The 14,282-nt window shown below is 45.4% G+C and overlaps 1 protein-coding gene across 2 annotated transcripts in view; it reads right to left on the bottom strand.

Moving 5' to 3' along the window:
• GALNT18 (polypeptide N-acetylgalactosaminyltransferase 18) overlaps positions 1-13,206 on the bottom strand; it is a gene marked incomplete at both ends in the record, with an annotated part of 237,466 nt that extends 224,260 nt beyond the window's left edge. For both annotated transcript variants that reach the window (XM_080619470.1, XM_080619471.1), the window contains one exon: positions 12,972-13,206. In XM_080619470.1, coding sequence (XP_080475596.1) covers positions 12,972-13,206 — 235 coding nt within the window. The remainder of the gene's footprint in view (positions 1-12,971) is intronic.
• Positions 13,207-14,282: the final 1,076 nt, after the last annotated feature.

The raw sequence follows: 14,282 nt of genomic DNA, 5'->3' as shown, positions 1-14,282 counted from the left end.
ATGAAACATAATAATAAATCAATGAGATTAAAATGTTTCTATACCAAAAGTAATGAAAGCAGGAGTAATGAAAGCTGCCATTGAAAATGATCTATCCAAAAAGGTCTTCTGTTGTCATTCTGCTACTGCTCTTTCTTGTCTTGCTGCTTGTGGAGCATCAATTCAGTGGTTTTCCTGGATTTATGTACAGCTTTAGACACCCCTTCGGAACTTGCAAGGGATATTTTTATTGTTGGTTTGCTTGTTTCATGTCAAACAGTTTGAAATTCATTTTAAATTTATATGACTTTACAAGCGTGTGAAAATATTAGCTAAACATAAGCTTGAAATAACTCATTCAACGACATCTAACCTTAATGATGTCATAATACTTTATGGCTGACATCATGCTGTAAAGTCACAGAATACTAACTCTACCACCTCCTGAAAAACCAAGATCAAAACCACAATACATGATTATAATATTGGAGGCCAACAACAATGAAATATGCTTGATATTCTGACTGTATGGAAGCCAAATACTTACTTCAGAGAAGATACTACACTTTTTAAAAGACCTATATAAACTAAATCAAATAGATCTAAGCCCTGTGTTTGTGACTGATAGATCTGGCTTTAATTAGTAAGAAATACTTGTAATAACCTACTAAGTGTGAAACTGTTTTTGAGAGCAGTAAGAAAGTGAAAGGCTTTCAGACAGAACCAGAAATGGTGTGCTGCTTTCTTCCCACTGCATAGAAAAAACCTCAGTAGCACCGGTTTCACCAGTTTCAGCGACACCAGTGGCAGCTCAATAGTTTCCACTGAGTAACTGTAGTTTCATATTAATTAAAAAGGGATAAAACATTCAGGTATGTTTATGCAGCCTTTAGCTTTTCTTGTATTTCTTTCCTCCCTGACACTCTTCATCCTGCAAATTGTTACACATGAAGTGAGCACGTCTTCTAATCAGAAATACCACAGCAATTACAGCATACTATTCCCCCACCCTTCACTTGAGCAACTTAAAATATTCCTGTTAGCACAAGTAGAAGAGGGAAATGCTGGCATCATGTGAGCACGCAATACACAGCTGGTAAAATTATAAATACCTCAGAGAGACACAAACAAATAGAACAAAGTTATTTAAAAAACTATTCTCTCCTCTCTTCTGCAAGCCCTCTTTATTATATGCATGGAGAAATCCCTAAAGGTGTTTGCTCTAACCATAACTTTATTGCAAGGATAATCCTGTAATGGATGGATACAGACTCACAGAGTCTGCTGTGCTGGAAAAGTTTATCTGTCAGTTTTTCTTTTACCTATGGCATGCCAAACTTGCCGCAGGTAAAAGAAAAACTGACAAGTCTGGCAAGTCATGACTCGATGAAGAAAGAAAAGCTTCAAAGGAATTGAATCCACCATGAAAGCAGAGACAGGTAATTCACTGCATTAATTGGATGATCCATGAAATAGATCTCTACCTAGATCCAGATTACATATAGGCAAATAACACCATCTAAAAATCTATATTATCTCCCTAAAATGAAGGCTAGAAAAACCTTCTATCTACAAAGAGAAAAAAAAAAAACCACCACAGAACTACTATCTCTTTTTCTTATATTCTTCAGAAAGCTGCTTATAGAAATCCTCTTTTCTCAGAGATCACCTGTGACAGCTCTAATAAAATGAAAATTCAAACATTCACATTTAAAATAAGGGTTTAGATTTAGGAGGTAGGAACTGGCAAAACATCAATACGATTTCTACACCCCTGCTGACATTACTGACACAAAGTCTCTGAGATCATGAAGATATAGGCAGAGAATTAGGCAACTATTTGGTATTGAAGATGTGCTAATTATAACATGCATATTGTGGGAGATATCTAATCTCACACTTCAGAGCTCTCAGTCTCAAATCCATATCAGTGAGGCCAAGATCTACAGTGGAGAACCGATGTGGCTACTACATGACACTGCAAAGTTTGCCTACTGCAGCATTCACACACTCTCTGGGCTATTACTAATGGGAGAAGAGAAACCTTCTGATTGATCAGAGCCACTCCGGCAGTGAGTCAAACCTGCCACCAACAGTCTGTATAAACTTGACCGTACCAATTCGCTATATCCCTCTCTTCTGCTCAGCTCCTGCAGGTTTTATCCATGGAGACTAAGATCTCCAAGTCAAGGGTTCCACTACACATTTGTACAGCACTGATCACTGTGGCTAGCTGCCACAGTGCTACTGTCACACAAATAATACATTTTTTAAAATCATACAGTTTAAGTAGATAATATAGTAAGAATCCATTAGGGACTTGAGAAGACACATTCTGGGATTTTAAAGGCAGAGAATTACAAGGTAGCAACTCGGACAGTCCATCTCCGTATTATATAAAATAAATTAGAATATTCTCATTTGTTCATTTTCAAAGCCAAGGAGAGGAGATGTCAGACAGATGCAATGATTATGGTCACGGTTTAACTCCTGAAAATCTCTGCCTTTGCCTCAGGAAACTCAGGACATCATGTTAAAATAGCACCTTGCTTACAAAACACCAGTTGAGCAGAGAAAATTTATGATGAAAACAGAAACAATGTTGTTATGCAGAGAGCATATCTGCACACCTCTCAAAACATAGCCTTGAACTCAATGTACAATAACACTCCTGCATTTGTTTTAGAAACACAGACAATGTACCTTGTGTACAGATACAGCCATCTTTTTCTGACCCAGTAAACAAGAACAGACCTATCACATAATACACCAAACTCAGCACCAGACTCCTCCGAGCAAAGGCTCTTTTGAGTTTTAGGCCCCAAAAGAAGCCACACATCCCATTGCTCTCTTCGCTTGCCCTTGTATGCACACCAGTTGATGAGCAGGTCACAATCGACCCCAGGCCATAGCATGCCCAAGTGAAAGAAGAGATTCAGAGCAATCTTGCGGAGAAGGACTTGGGGGTGTTGGTCGATGAGAAAATGAACATGAGCCAGCTTCAGTGTGCGCTCACAGCCCTGAAAGCCAACAGTATCCTGGGCTGCATCAAAAGGAGCATGACCAGCAGGTCAAAGGAGGTGATCCTAGAATCATAGAATCATAGAATAGTTAGGGTTGGAAAGGACCTTGAGATCATCTAGTTCCAACCCCCCTGCCATGGGCAGGGACACCCCACACTAAACCATATCACCCAAGGCCTCATCCAACCTGGCCTTGAACACCGCCAAGGATGGAGCATTCACAACCTCCTGGGCAACCCATTCCAGTGCCTCACCAGCCTCTCAGTAAAGAATTTCTTCCTTAGATCCAATCTAAACTTCCCCTCTTGAAGTTTGAACCCATTACCCCTTGTCCTATCACTACAGTTCCTAATGAAGAGTCCCTCCCCAGCATCCTTGTAGGCCCCCTTCAGATACTGGAAGGCTGCTATGAGGTCTCCACGAAGCCTTCTCTTCTCCAGGCTGAACAGCCCCAACTTTCTCAGCCTGTCTTCATATGGGAGGTGCTCCAGTCCCCTGATCATCCTCGTGGCCCTCCTCTGGACTTGTTCCAGCAGTTCCATGTCCTTCTTATGTTGAGGACACCAGAACTGCACACAATACTCCAAGTGAGGTCTCACGAGAGCAGAGTAGAGGGGCAGGATCCCCTCCTTCGACCTGCTGGTCACGCTCCTTTTGATGCAGCCCAGGATACAGTTGGCTTTCTGGGCTGCGAGCGCACACTGAAGCCGGCTCATGTTCATTTTCTCATCGACCAACACCCCCAAGTCCTTCTCTGCAGGGCTGCTCTGAATCTCTTCTCTGCCCAACCTGTAGCTGTGCCTGGGATTGCTCCGACCCAGGTGTAGGACCTTGCACTTGGCATGGTTAAACTTCATAAGGTTGGCATCAGCCCACCTCACAAGCGTGTCAAGGTCCCTCTGGATGGCATCCCTTCCCTCCAGCATATCAACTGAACCACACAGCTTGGTGTCATCAGCAAACTTGCTGAGGGTGCACTCAATCCCACTGTCCATGTCATCGACAAAGATGTTGAACAAGACCGGTCCCAACACCGATCCCTGAGGGACACCACTCGTTACTGATCTCCAGCCAGACATTGAGCCATTGACCACAACTCTTTGTGTGTGGCCATCCAGCCAGTTCTTTATCCACCGAGTGGTCCACCCATCAAATTGATGTCTCTCCAATTTAGAGACAAGGATGTTGTGCGGGACAGTGTCAAACTCTTTGCACAAATCCAGGTAGATGACATCAACTGCTCTACCCCTGTCCATCAGTTCCGTTGCCCCATCATAGATAGCCACCAAATTGGTCAGGCAGGATTTCCCCTTAGTGAAGCCATGCTGGCTGTCACCAACCACCTCCTCGTTTTTCACGTGCCTTAGCATGTCTTCCAGGAGAATCCGCTCCAAGAGTTTGCCAGGCACAGAGGTGAGACTGACTGGTCTGTAATTCCCCAGGTCATCCATTTTCCCCTTCTTGAAAATGGGGGTTATATTTCCCTTCTTCCAGTCGTCGGGAACTTCACCTGACTGCCATGATTTTTCAAATATGATGGCCAGTGGCTTAGCAACTTCATTCGCCAGCTCCTTCAGGACCTGCAGATGGATTCTGTCAGGTCCCATGGACTTGTGTACGTTTAGGTTTTTAAGATGGTCTCGAACCAGATCCTCTCCTACAGTGGGCCTAAGGTCTTCATTCTCATAGTCCCTGCGTTCGCCTTCCAAGACTTGGGTGGTGCGGTCAGAGACTCTGCCAGTGAAGACCGAGGCAAAGAAGTCATTAAGAACCTCAGCCTTCTCCAAATCCTGGGTAGCCAGTTCTCCTGATATCTTCCGGAGGGGGCCTACTTTGTCCCTAGTCTGTCTTTTATTCACTACGTACCTATAGAATCCCTTCCTGCTATCCTTAACATCCCTAGCCAAGTTCAATTCTAACTGGGCCTTAGCCTTCCTCACCTGGCCCCTAGCTTCCCGGACAACATCCCTGTATTCTTCCCAGGCCACCTGTCCCTGCTTCCACCTTCTATAAGCCTCTTTTTTCCTTTGAAGTTTCCTCAGCAGCTCCTTATCCATCCAAGGAGGTCTCCTGGCCCTCCTGCTGCACTTCCTTCTACTTGGGATGCAACACTCCTGAGCTTGGAGCAGGTGATCCTTGAATAACAACCAACAGTCTTGGTTCCCCCTGCCCTCTAGGGCTATATCCCATGGAACCTTACTAAGCAGGTTCCTGAAGAGACCAAAGTCTGCTCTCTTGAAGTCCAGGGCAGTGAGCTTGCTGCACGCTCTTCTCACTGTCCCAAGGATCTCAAATTTGACCATCTCATGGTCACTGCAACCAAGGCTGCCCTGGAGCGTCACATTTCCAATGAGCCCTTCCCTGTTGGTGAGCACGAGGTCAAGCATGGCACCTCTCCTTGTCAGCTCCTCTATTACTTGCAGAAGGAAGTTGTCTTCCACACAATCGAGGAACCTCCTGGATTGCTTGTGCCGGGCCGTACCTTCACTCCAACAGATGTCAGGGTGGTTGAACTCCCCCATGAGAACAAGGGCCTGCGAGCGTGAGGCTGTTCCTATCTGTCTATAGAGCACTTCATCCACAGATTCCTCTTGATCAGGCGGTCTGTAACAGATCCCCACAGTAATGTCTCCCATCGCTGCTCTCCCTTTAACCCTGACCCACAAACTCTTTGTTGACTGCTCACCCATCCCCAGACAGAGTTCCATACTCTCCAGCCTATCCCTAACATAAATAGCAACTCCCTCTCCCCGCCTGCCAGGCCTGTCTTTTCTATAGAGCCTGTAACCTTCCATTCCAACACTCCAGTCGTAGGAGCCATCCCACCATGTTTCTGTGATGCCTACTATATCATACTCCCATAGTTGTGCACACATCTCTAATTCCTCTTGTTTGTTTCCCATGCTACGGGCATTCGTATAGAGGCATCTGAGCCGAGCTCCAAATGAACCCAGATCATTGGCTGGAGCGGCTGGAATATCTCTGCATCGCTCCGAGCATTTATTATAGGTGCTGGCAACTGACTGGGTGTGTTGGGATGGAACGATGCCCCCCTCCCCCAACACATCTGGTTTAAAGAAACCTTGACCAGTCTGGCAAGCCTCCTACCAAAACCTCTCTTCCCCTTCTTTGTCAGATCAGCTCCACCAGTCCCCAGTAGACCTGGCCTACTAACTTGGATCCCGTGTTCAAGACACCCAAACCCCTGACTATGGCACCACCCTTTTAACCATTTATTAACCTGGCCAATCCTCCTAGCTTTTTGAAGGTCTCCCCCTGTATCCTGGAGGATTGATGAAAAGACAACCTGAGCTCCAGAGCCCCTAACCACCTCTCCCAGAGCTCTGTAGTCCTTCTTTATGTTCTCCAGGCTACTGCTATCAACATCACTAGCACCCACATGGATCTCCTGCCTCTCTACTCTGCTCTCATGAGACCTCACTTGGAGTATTGTGTACACTTCTGGTGTCCTCAACATAAAAAGGACATGGAACTGTTGGAACAAGTCCAGAGGAGGGTCACCAGGATGATCAGGGGACTGGAGCACCTCCCATATGAAGACAGGCTGAGAAAGTTGGGGCTATTCAGCTTGGAGAAGAGAAGGCTGCGTGGAGACCTCAGAGCAGCCTTCCAGTATCTGAAGGGGAGCTATAGGGATGCTGGGGAAGGACTCTTCATTAGGAACTGTAGTGATAGCACAAGGGGTAATGGGTTCAAACTTCAAGAGGGGAAGTTTAGATTGGATCTAAGGAAGAAATTCTTTACTGAGAGGGTGGTGAGGCACTGGAATGGGTTGCCCAGGGAGGTTGTGAATGCTCCATCCTTGGCAGTGTTCAAGGCCAGGTTGGGTGAGGCCTTGGGTGGCACGGTTTAGTGTGAGGTGTCCCTGCTCACGGCGGGGGGGTTGGAACTAGATGGTCTTCAGGTCCTTTCCAACTCTAACTATTCTATGATTCTATGATTACTGTTTTTTACATTGGCCTGCAAAAGCAGATATTGCCATGAGAGAGCATGACACTGAGACCAAGCTGATCTCACACATAATACACAATTCTCAGCACCTACGTGTAGAGCTTGGTTTATGTTTCTTTTCGCCTGTATTTATCTCTATTTTGGTCATGTAGATCACTCATTAGTACTAAAATGGGCATAATGGTCTAGCAGAAAGTGGAAAGCCCCAAGTTTGCATCTCTGCACAGCTGCAGGCTGCTTAAAACAACCTGAGCAACATTTCCCAAAGTGACACCAAGCAGCAGAAAGGCAGCACTGCACAGCGTCCAGACCCATAAGCAGAACAGTTATCTCCATCTCTGCACAAAACATGAATCATCTGCTCAAAGACTGTAGCACACAATCTGCTCATTCCACTGAAGCTGTGCCATTATGCAAAGATAACAAACGTCAAATAAAATGAACTTTTTCAGAGAAAAGAGGCAAAATTCTCTAGCTTAGCAATAAGAGAACTTGTGAAGGGCAGAGAAGTCACAGTTTCCAGCCTCTGCTCCCAATTCATGTTTAAACCTTTTGTTAAAGACTTTCATGTGAACTACAGAGATTGTCTTAGATTGAAGGAAACAGAATCCAGGTCAATTCCTTTCCCAGCTACAAAGCCACTGTTCACTCTCACTTCACAGACAAATAAAACTTTTCTTGTTTCTGGCTCAAAAGACACAATTAAAAAAAAAAAAATAGCTACTGGCATGTTATTCCCATTGTATAAACCTGAAGAATTACTAGAGAGCAATCGAGCTGACAGTAGAGGGGATTCTCATTAGATGAGGAGATTTTAAAAGCACAAAAAAGTTAACTTTAATAACAGCAATAATAAATTATTAAGTTGTAGTCAACATAACCAACACCACAATGCCTTCAGTAGATGGTCCTTGAAGTACCTGCACCTCCAGCAATGCTTGAAAATCTACAGCCATTTAAGTCTTCTAGCTGAAATCACTGTATTAAGGCTGTCTTTAGTACACCCATTCCTAAGCATGGGAGAACATGAAAGTTAAATTCAAATTAATCTGCACTGACATGCAGCAATCTAGAATGACTTGAGAAGTCACAGCCTAAAGAGAAAAAATAATGGGATTCATCCTGCATGTCTTACATACCCAAGTAGCTCCTTCTCTTGCAATTAGTTACATTGGGACAGCAGGTCTCTTTGCTTGTACAGAGCCTGTGAATATAGAGCCCTCTGTAGCGGAGCAAGAGCTGTGTTCCCAGGGCTAATGTCTACTGCTGATTTGTTTCTTAATAGAATAAATACACTGCAGCAAGTGATAAACATGCCCAATTACTTTTGAGCTTGAGGGAAATAAGCTGGGAGAATTTAACAATTAATTATTCCCAAAAGGAAAGTACCACAAGAGTAAGAGACATGGTGGAGCAGCCATGTGAATCCCAGTGAGCCTGACTTTCTGGAACCCAGCTAGCTAGCCAGGCTGCAGAGGGTAACTATCACAAACCAGAGGTTTATATAGCACATTTCTTCTTCATGTCTGAGATCAATAAATAAATTCTGTCCAAACACAGAATTCACTTACCCAAATCTTTAGATGGCTAAAATAAAATATCTGGGTTGACGCAGTTCCTGAACTCAAAGTATGCAATTTCTGAAAACAAATTCCACCCTAACACCTGATCCAAGCCACAGAGAATGAATCATATACTGGAGATCTCCCTCCCCTAACTGACTGCAGAGAGTGATTAGATATCCAGCTATGGGATAGCTAACATACGTGAATCCACAGAGCAAATCATTCCAAGAAGCAGGTTAAGATATAACACATTCATCTCCTCTCTTACAAATTCGCCTAATTAATCCACACAGTGACCAACCATTTCCGACTACAGAGGCAGTAGCTTGCAAAGATGAGGGACCAGCGTCTTAATACAGATGTCTTAGCAGTCATCCACTGATCTCAACTAAGAATTCAGCTGGTCCAGAAATGAACTGTGTTTACAACTTTAACTTAGATCTACTCCGTCTAGTAACTGCATGTAATCTGTTATTTCTGTTTAGGTCCTGAGGGGGCCAGGGGGAAGCAAGTTCATTTCATAGACTATATAGTCCATAATATTTTAAAATATTGCAAACATCATCCGACTAAAACTAGGAAGGCTGAAAAATAATAAATGCCATTGCACAATAAGACAAGATGCCATGCATGAGGAGTTTTAAGTGATACCAGATTACCCATAGCATAGCTTTTCAAGAAGGTGGCTCAACTCATAACCTATGACAGCTGAAAGCCATGCCGCAGAAAACAATAAATTGCTCCCTTCTTGCCAGTGTCTGTGTCTTGTCATTGTTACAAGCTAACTAACTGTCTGGGAGTACCCCCCCTGCTCACATGATCTTCCAAACGCACAATGCAACTCAGGGCAGTTTTGTAGTGACAGAGCCAATGCACGGTGCATTATTAAGAAGAACGATGCGTTGTGATCTGTCTGAAGTACTCTTGTGCTGATTTGAATAAAATGAGAGTGTTTCACGTTTTCTGAACCAGTGTGTGCCTTATGAACTCAACAGAACATACTGTTCACGCACATAATTTATCTCAACAAATATTCCCTCTTGTTTGCAAACTCATAAGGAAGCAGAAACTAAGCTTCTCTCAGGGAGTTGCCTGCTAGACACATGCCTCCTACTAAAGATTTGGGGTGGAGAGAATCTCTAGTACTAGCCAGGTAGCACTGAGATGTTAACACTACCCCAATCACCACAACACACTGCCACAGGAAAGCATGCAGGTCATCATCACTGTAAAAAGGTAAAGTGATTTGACCAAAACCATCCTGCAAATGGTGACAGGCCAGAAGCCAAGAATTCACAATTCCCAGGCTTTAAGCTCAAGATCCAGCATCATGCTTCCACTACACATAATATTTCTTTCTGTGGTCCACAGTGCCCATCTAGACTGCAGTACTGCAAATCCTGCCCCAAACTGCCTACCACAGAAGTCACTATACAGATGCAGACTTTTGCGCAGCATACCCATAGATAAAACCACCTAAATAACACATGAGGAAAGAAGGAAGCAGAGAAGGACCATATAGGCAGAGCAGGCACACATGCTCTTATTCCACTTCCAGCACCCAGAAGCGTGCAGTGAAATTACTATCTTTCAACATTTGCAGAAGTGGGAACACACAGCAAAGTAAGATGTGCAATATGGCAGGTATATACTTGTGCATTCAAACTTTTTCATTCTTGGCCAATACCAGTACCAATACTTCCCTTTCCACACTGTTCTTTCCGAATACAAGCCACGCATACTTTCATTCCCTACGAACTTCTCCTATCTGGAAATCTCTTTTCAATCTATTACTTTTCTTGCTATGAAAATGTCTTTTCAAAAACATACTTTGAAAAGCCTCTTATATGAAAGCACCTCTTAGTCCTTCTCATATCCAGCACACTTAATAAAATATTACAAGACTGCAATTTATATGCTAAAAGAATTCCCAGACGGCATCTCATCAAACAATTCAATGAGAAAACAAATTAAAATTAAATATTAGCATAACTCCATGTGTAAAATACAGCATAAAATAAAGCCTTCTGGTTTTTGCAGGATATCCTATGGAATGCAATTCTATTACCCATGCTAATTTCATGCCCATTCACCACTGCAGAACATCGGAGCTATTGACACTTTTCTCCAACATAAAAAAAGTGGTCCAAGGAAAAGTTTAATAGCAAACTACGGGTAGCCCTTAGAACATTGGCCAGAACCATTATGGAGCTGGTTTACCCAATCTGTGGCAATGAATCTCAAAGCTGACCTTTAAGCTCTTCCCAATCCCATCCAGTTTGGGATATTCCTTCCGAAGACCTCAAATGAGTTTTGCACCATGACCGAGAATACACAGCATCCCACAGTGCTAAGCAAAATCTGATTAAAATAACATCTTATTCAGCGACCTCTGACACAGAAATTCCTTGTGAGCCCCAGTTATTACAATTTGGCAAGTAAAAGCATGGAAAATCCACTCTGGGGTAATGATTTGATAAACATTTATTTATTTACCTTTAAAAGTAAGTGGTTTCACTAAGGGATGAGAACTTTGTAAAATTTATTTTTTCCCCTTAAATACATTTCAGTACTTAGTAATAAACTGTTCACTTAATTGTTTTTAGAAGACTTCCAGCTTTCATACAGATGTTATTCAAGGAAAATATCTTCTGATTTTGTTTATGCCTAGTCACAAAAAGTTTATGCTCTGATCCATGCTATACTCTCCTCTGATTTAAGTATACCTTTCACTGCTACTACGAGAGAAGAACCACTGACCAAAGGAACATGCCGATATGGGCAGTGTTATTTTCCTTGAAAAAAGGAGTATTTGAACTTCACACCAACAAACCCAAAGGAGTTATGCTCCATCCTCAGATGGAAAGTCAATCAACTTCATATATCTAAATCTTAACAGCACCTTTTGAAAAATCCCTGCCTTCAAACATGCTTCCACAGTGCACTCCACTGGCACACAGGCAAGAATATACTTCAGTCTTAAAATCCATTTCAGGAATCAAGAAAAAACTTAAGGGCCGCAAGAGAGAACTTCAAATCTGCAGAAGCTCCTGTAACTCATCCTCCAGGAAAAAAAGTAGTATTTTACTAATTTATCCAAGATGACAAGACTATCTGAGAAATGAAGGCATATGCAAACTGAATGCTCATGTGTCATATTTGAAAAAAAATATTAACACAAGTCACAGGAAAGTAGCTGGGCTTTAATAGTGCTGCAAATTTACGAGTATTGATAAGCTGGGGATGCCAAATTCACACAGGATTAGCCTGCTCCACCTGCCTTCATACTCCCAGAAGACAAGTTGGCCAAAACAGCCTGGAAGTGAGAGTTTTTTGCTCTACTGATGGGTATCCATTGCCAGATGGTTTGCTCTCCCTTTTCAGATTTAGGAGACTAGAACTAGGATTTGAACAATCAGTAGAGGTTATGCAGAAGCAGCAGATTATGGTCACTTTAAATTTTGAGAGATCAGAGGGTAGAACCTACCCTCACCCTCAGCCTTCTTACTACCCAACCCACTTAGCAGACCGATGAAATGACTACATGATGCTACACCAGCAATGAAAATATAAAGGAAGTCACCAAAGATCACCCAGCAAAGTCATGTAAAATCCCAGACTCCCAGGAAGGAATTATATTCTCTCCCCCTTACCCACTTCAACCCTTTTCCCACAGCTCCGTTAAAAGGAGATCAAATTAAAAAAGGCATTACACAAACGAGAGATTGCCCCAGTTATAATTCCAAGTGGCTCCCAGCACTACAGCAGCACTAAGGGAAAACCTTGAACACACGCGGACAGCACACATACTCTCAGCACGGATTAGCAGAGTCTGGTTTACAGAGGGAGAACAACAAAAATTCCCCTCACAGCAACCCATTTTGGAAAAGAAAAACAACAAACACAAAACAAGGACACTAACAGCAAGATGGGAAGAAACTCCCTGCCCTTCGCCCTCCACACGGACCCCCTACTTCAGCAAGACACAGCCAGGCACGGAGCTGGGGTGAGGTTTATTACAGCACCAGGCCGAGCCCAGCCCCGCGCCTGGCTGCTCGGTCGGGCCGGGCCGCCCCGAAGCCCTCTGCCGCCCGGCTCGCCCCGGCGCCCACAGACCCCTCTTCTCCGGGGGGGGGACGACGACGGACACGCGACTTCCTGCCCCCTGCAAAGGCCGCCACGGGAAGAGGAGAGGGAGGGAGAGGAGCGGGGCAGGTCATCGCCCCCCGCCGCCCCTCTCGCCAGGCACCGGGAAGGGACTGCCGGCACTCCCACACGCACCGCAGCCCCCGGCTCTTCCGGGCTGAAGCATGGCTTTCTCCGCGCGACTGAAAAGTCACCCGTACGCACAACAAGCACGGTGGGGGGGGCGATGGAGACCGCAAGCGGCGTGCTGGGGAAGGGAGGGAAAGCAAGCGGGGTAAAGTGGTACCTTGGATGTGCTGCTTGATGACATTTTCCAAATGGTCCAGCCTTTCTATAATCCTTAAAGTATCCCCTTTGTCTTCCTCTAACTTTTTCTCTGAGATCGGCTCCTGCACTTTCACATAAACACTGGCAATGTAGTTGGTGACCCAACCCACGTACAGCAGGCAGACGATGTTAGTCATTCCACTCAAAATCACGCAAGTGGACACTAAAGTTTTGGTTTTCCTGGTGCACACCATCCTGAGATCCCTCCATATAGCTCCAAAAATCCTGTGATCCAGAAAACAAAAATAAACTGCGATGAAAATAAATCCTTTCCCTCCTTTCCCCGAAACGGAGACCACTCGGAAGTCAGTAAATTTCCATGCAAAAAGTTCTCTAATCCACAGAATAGAAATATTTGTCGCCTACCTAGAAGGAGAGGTGGGGGTAGGGAGGGCTGATAATTAGAATCCTGGGCTTTAGGACATTAAAATAGCTGAAACTTTGCGAGAGCCGCGCCGGCAGCAGCCCAGCACAGCGCCCCGCTGCCTTCAGGCGCCGCCTCCCGCCGCGGGCATCAGGGCCACGGGCAGCGCGGAGCCGGAGTACCGCAAACTTTGTTCCCCGCGCCGCCACCACCGCTGCCCATCACGGCCGGGCAGCGCTCCGCAGTCAGACCCGGGGGCAGGCAGCCGGCGGGCGGGGCTGCTCGGCCGCGGAATGACAGCTCGCTCCGCCAATGGGCAGCCCGCTCCGGCTGCTGCCAGAGCCGTATGGCCGGCGGGGGCAGCGCGGGGCGGCGGCAGCGCTGGGCCGGGGGGGGGGGGGGCGGGCTACTGCGGGGCCCACCTGCTCCTCGCGCACGCTCTTCCCTCCCTGCCTATTCCCATAGCGGGCTGCAAAGAATTTCCAGCCTGGATAGGAAGAAGCAGGAGCTCGTTCCCGTTTGCTGCCGGGTGCACGCTCTGCTGCACGGCTAGGGAGCGCAGCCGATATCGTTAAAATAGATGCTAACGCGGCAAGTCATCCATCTGCCTAGAGCGGTGAACACGGAGACGTGCCCTTGGCTCAACGGAGTCTGCGACCACCTCCTATTACAACGCGTTTATCTTTTAGCCCGCTGGTGTGCACCCACCCCGCTGCTGGGAGGTTATTTCTGAAGAGCGGGTTGTCGCTTGCATCCACCCCAGCGAGCCCCGGTACCACCCACCGACCCCCGCTGCTGCCACCGCAACACACCGTGCCGGAGTACACCTTACCCAAAATCAGCTTCTGTATCGGGGGCAGCATCAGCAAGTCACCCTATAGCTCAGCATGTCCATGCTGCTTTCTT

Source organism: Psittacula echo, assembly GCF_963264785.1.
Source record: "Psittacula echo genome assembly, chromosome: 5".
NCBI lineage: Eukaryota > Metazoa > Chordata > Aves > Psittaciformes > Psittacidae > Psittacula > Psittacula echo.
The sequence above is the reverse complement of the archived record's forward strand: the minus strand, read 5'-3'. Positions and strand labels throughout refer to the sequence as shown.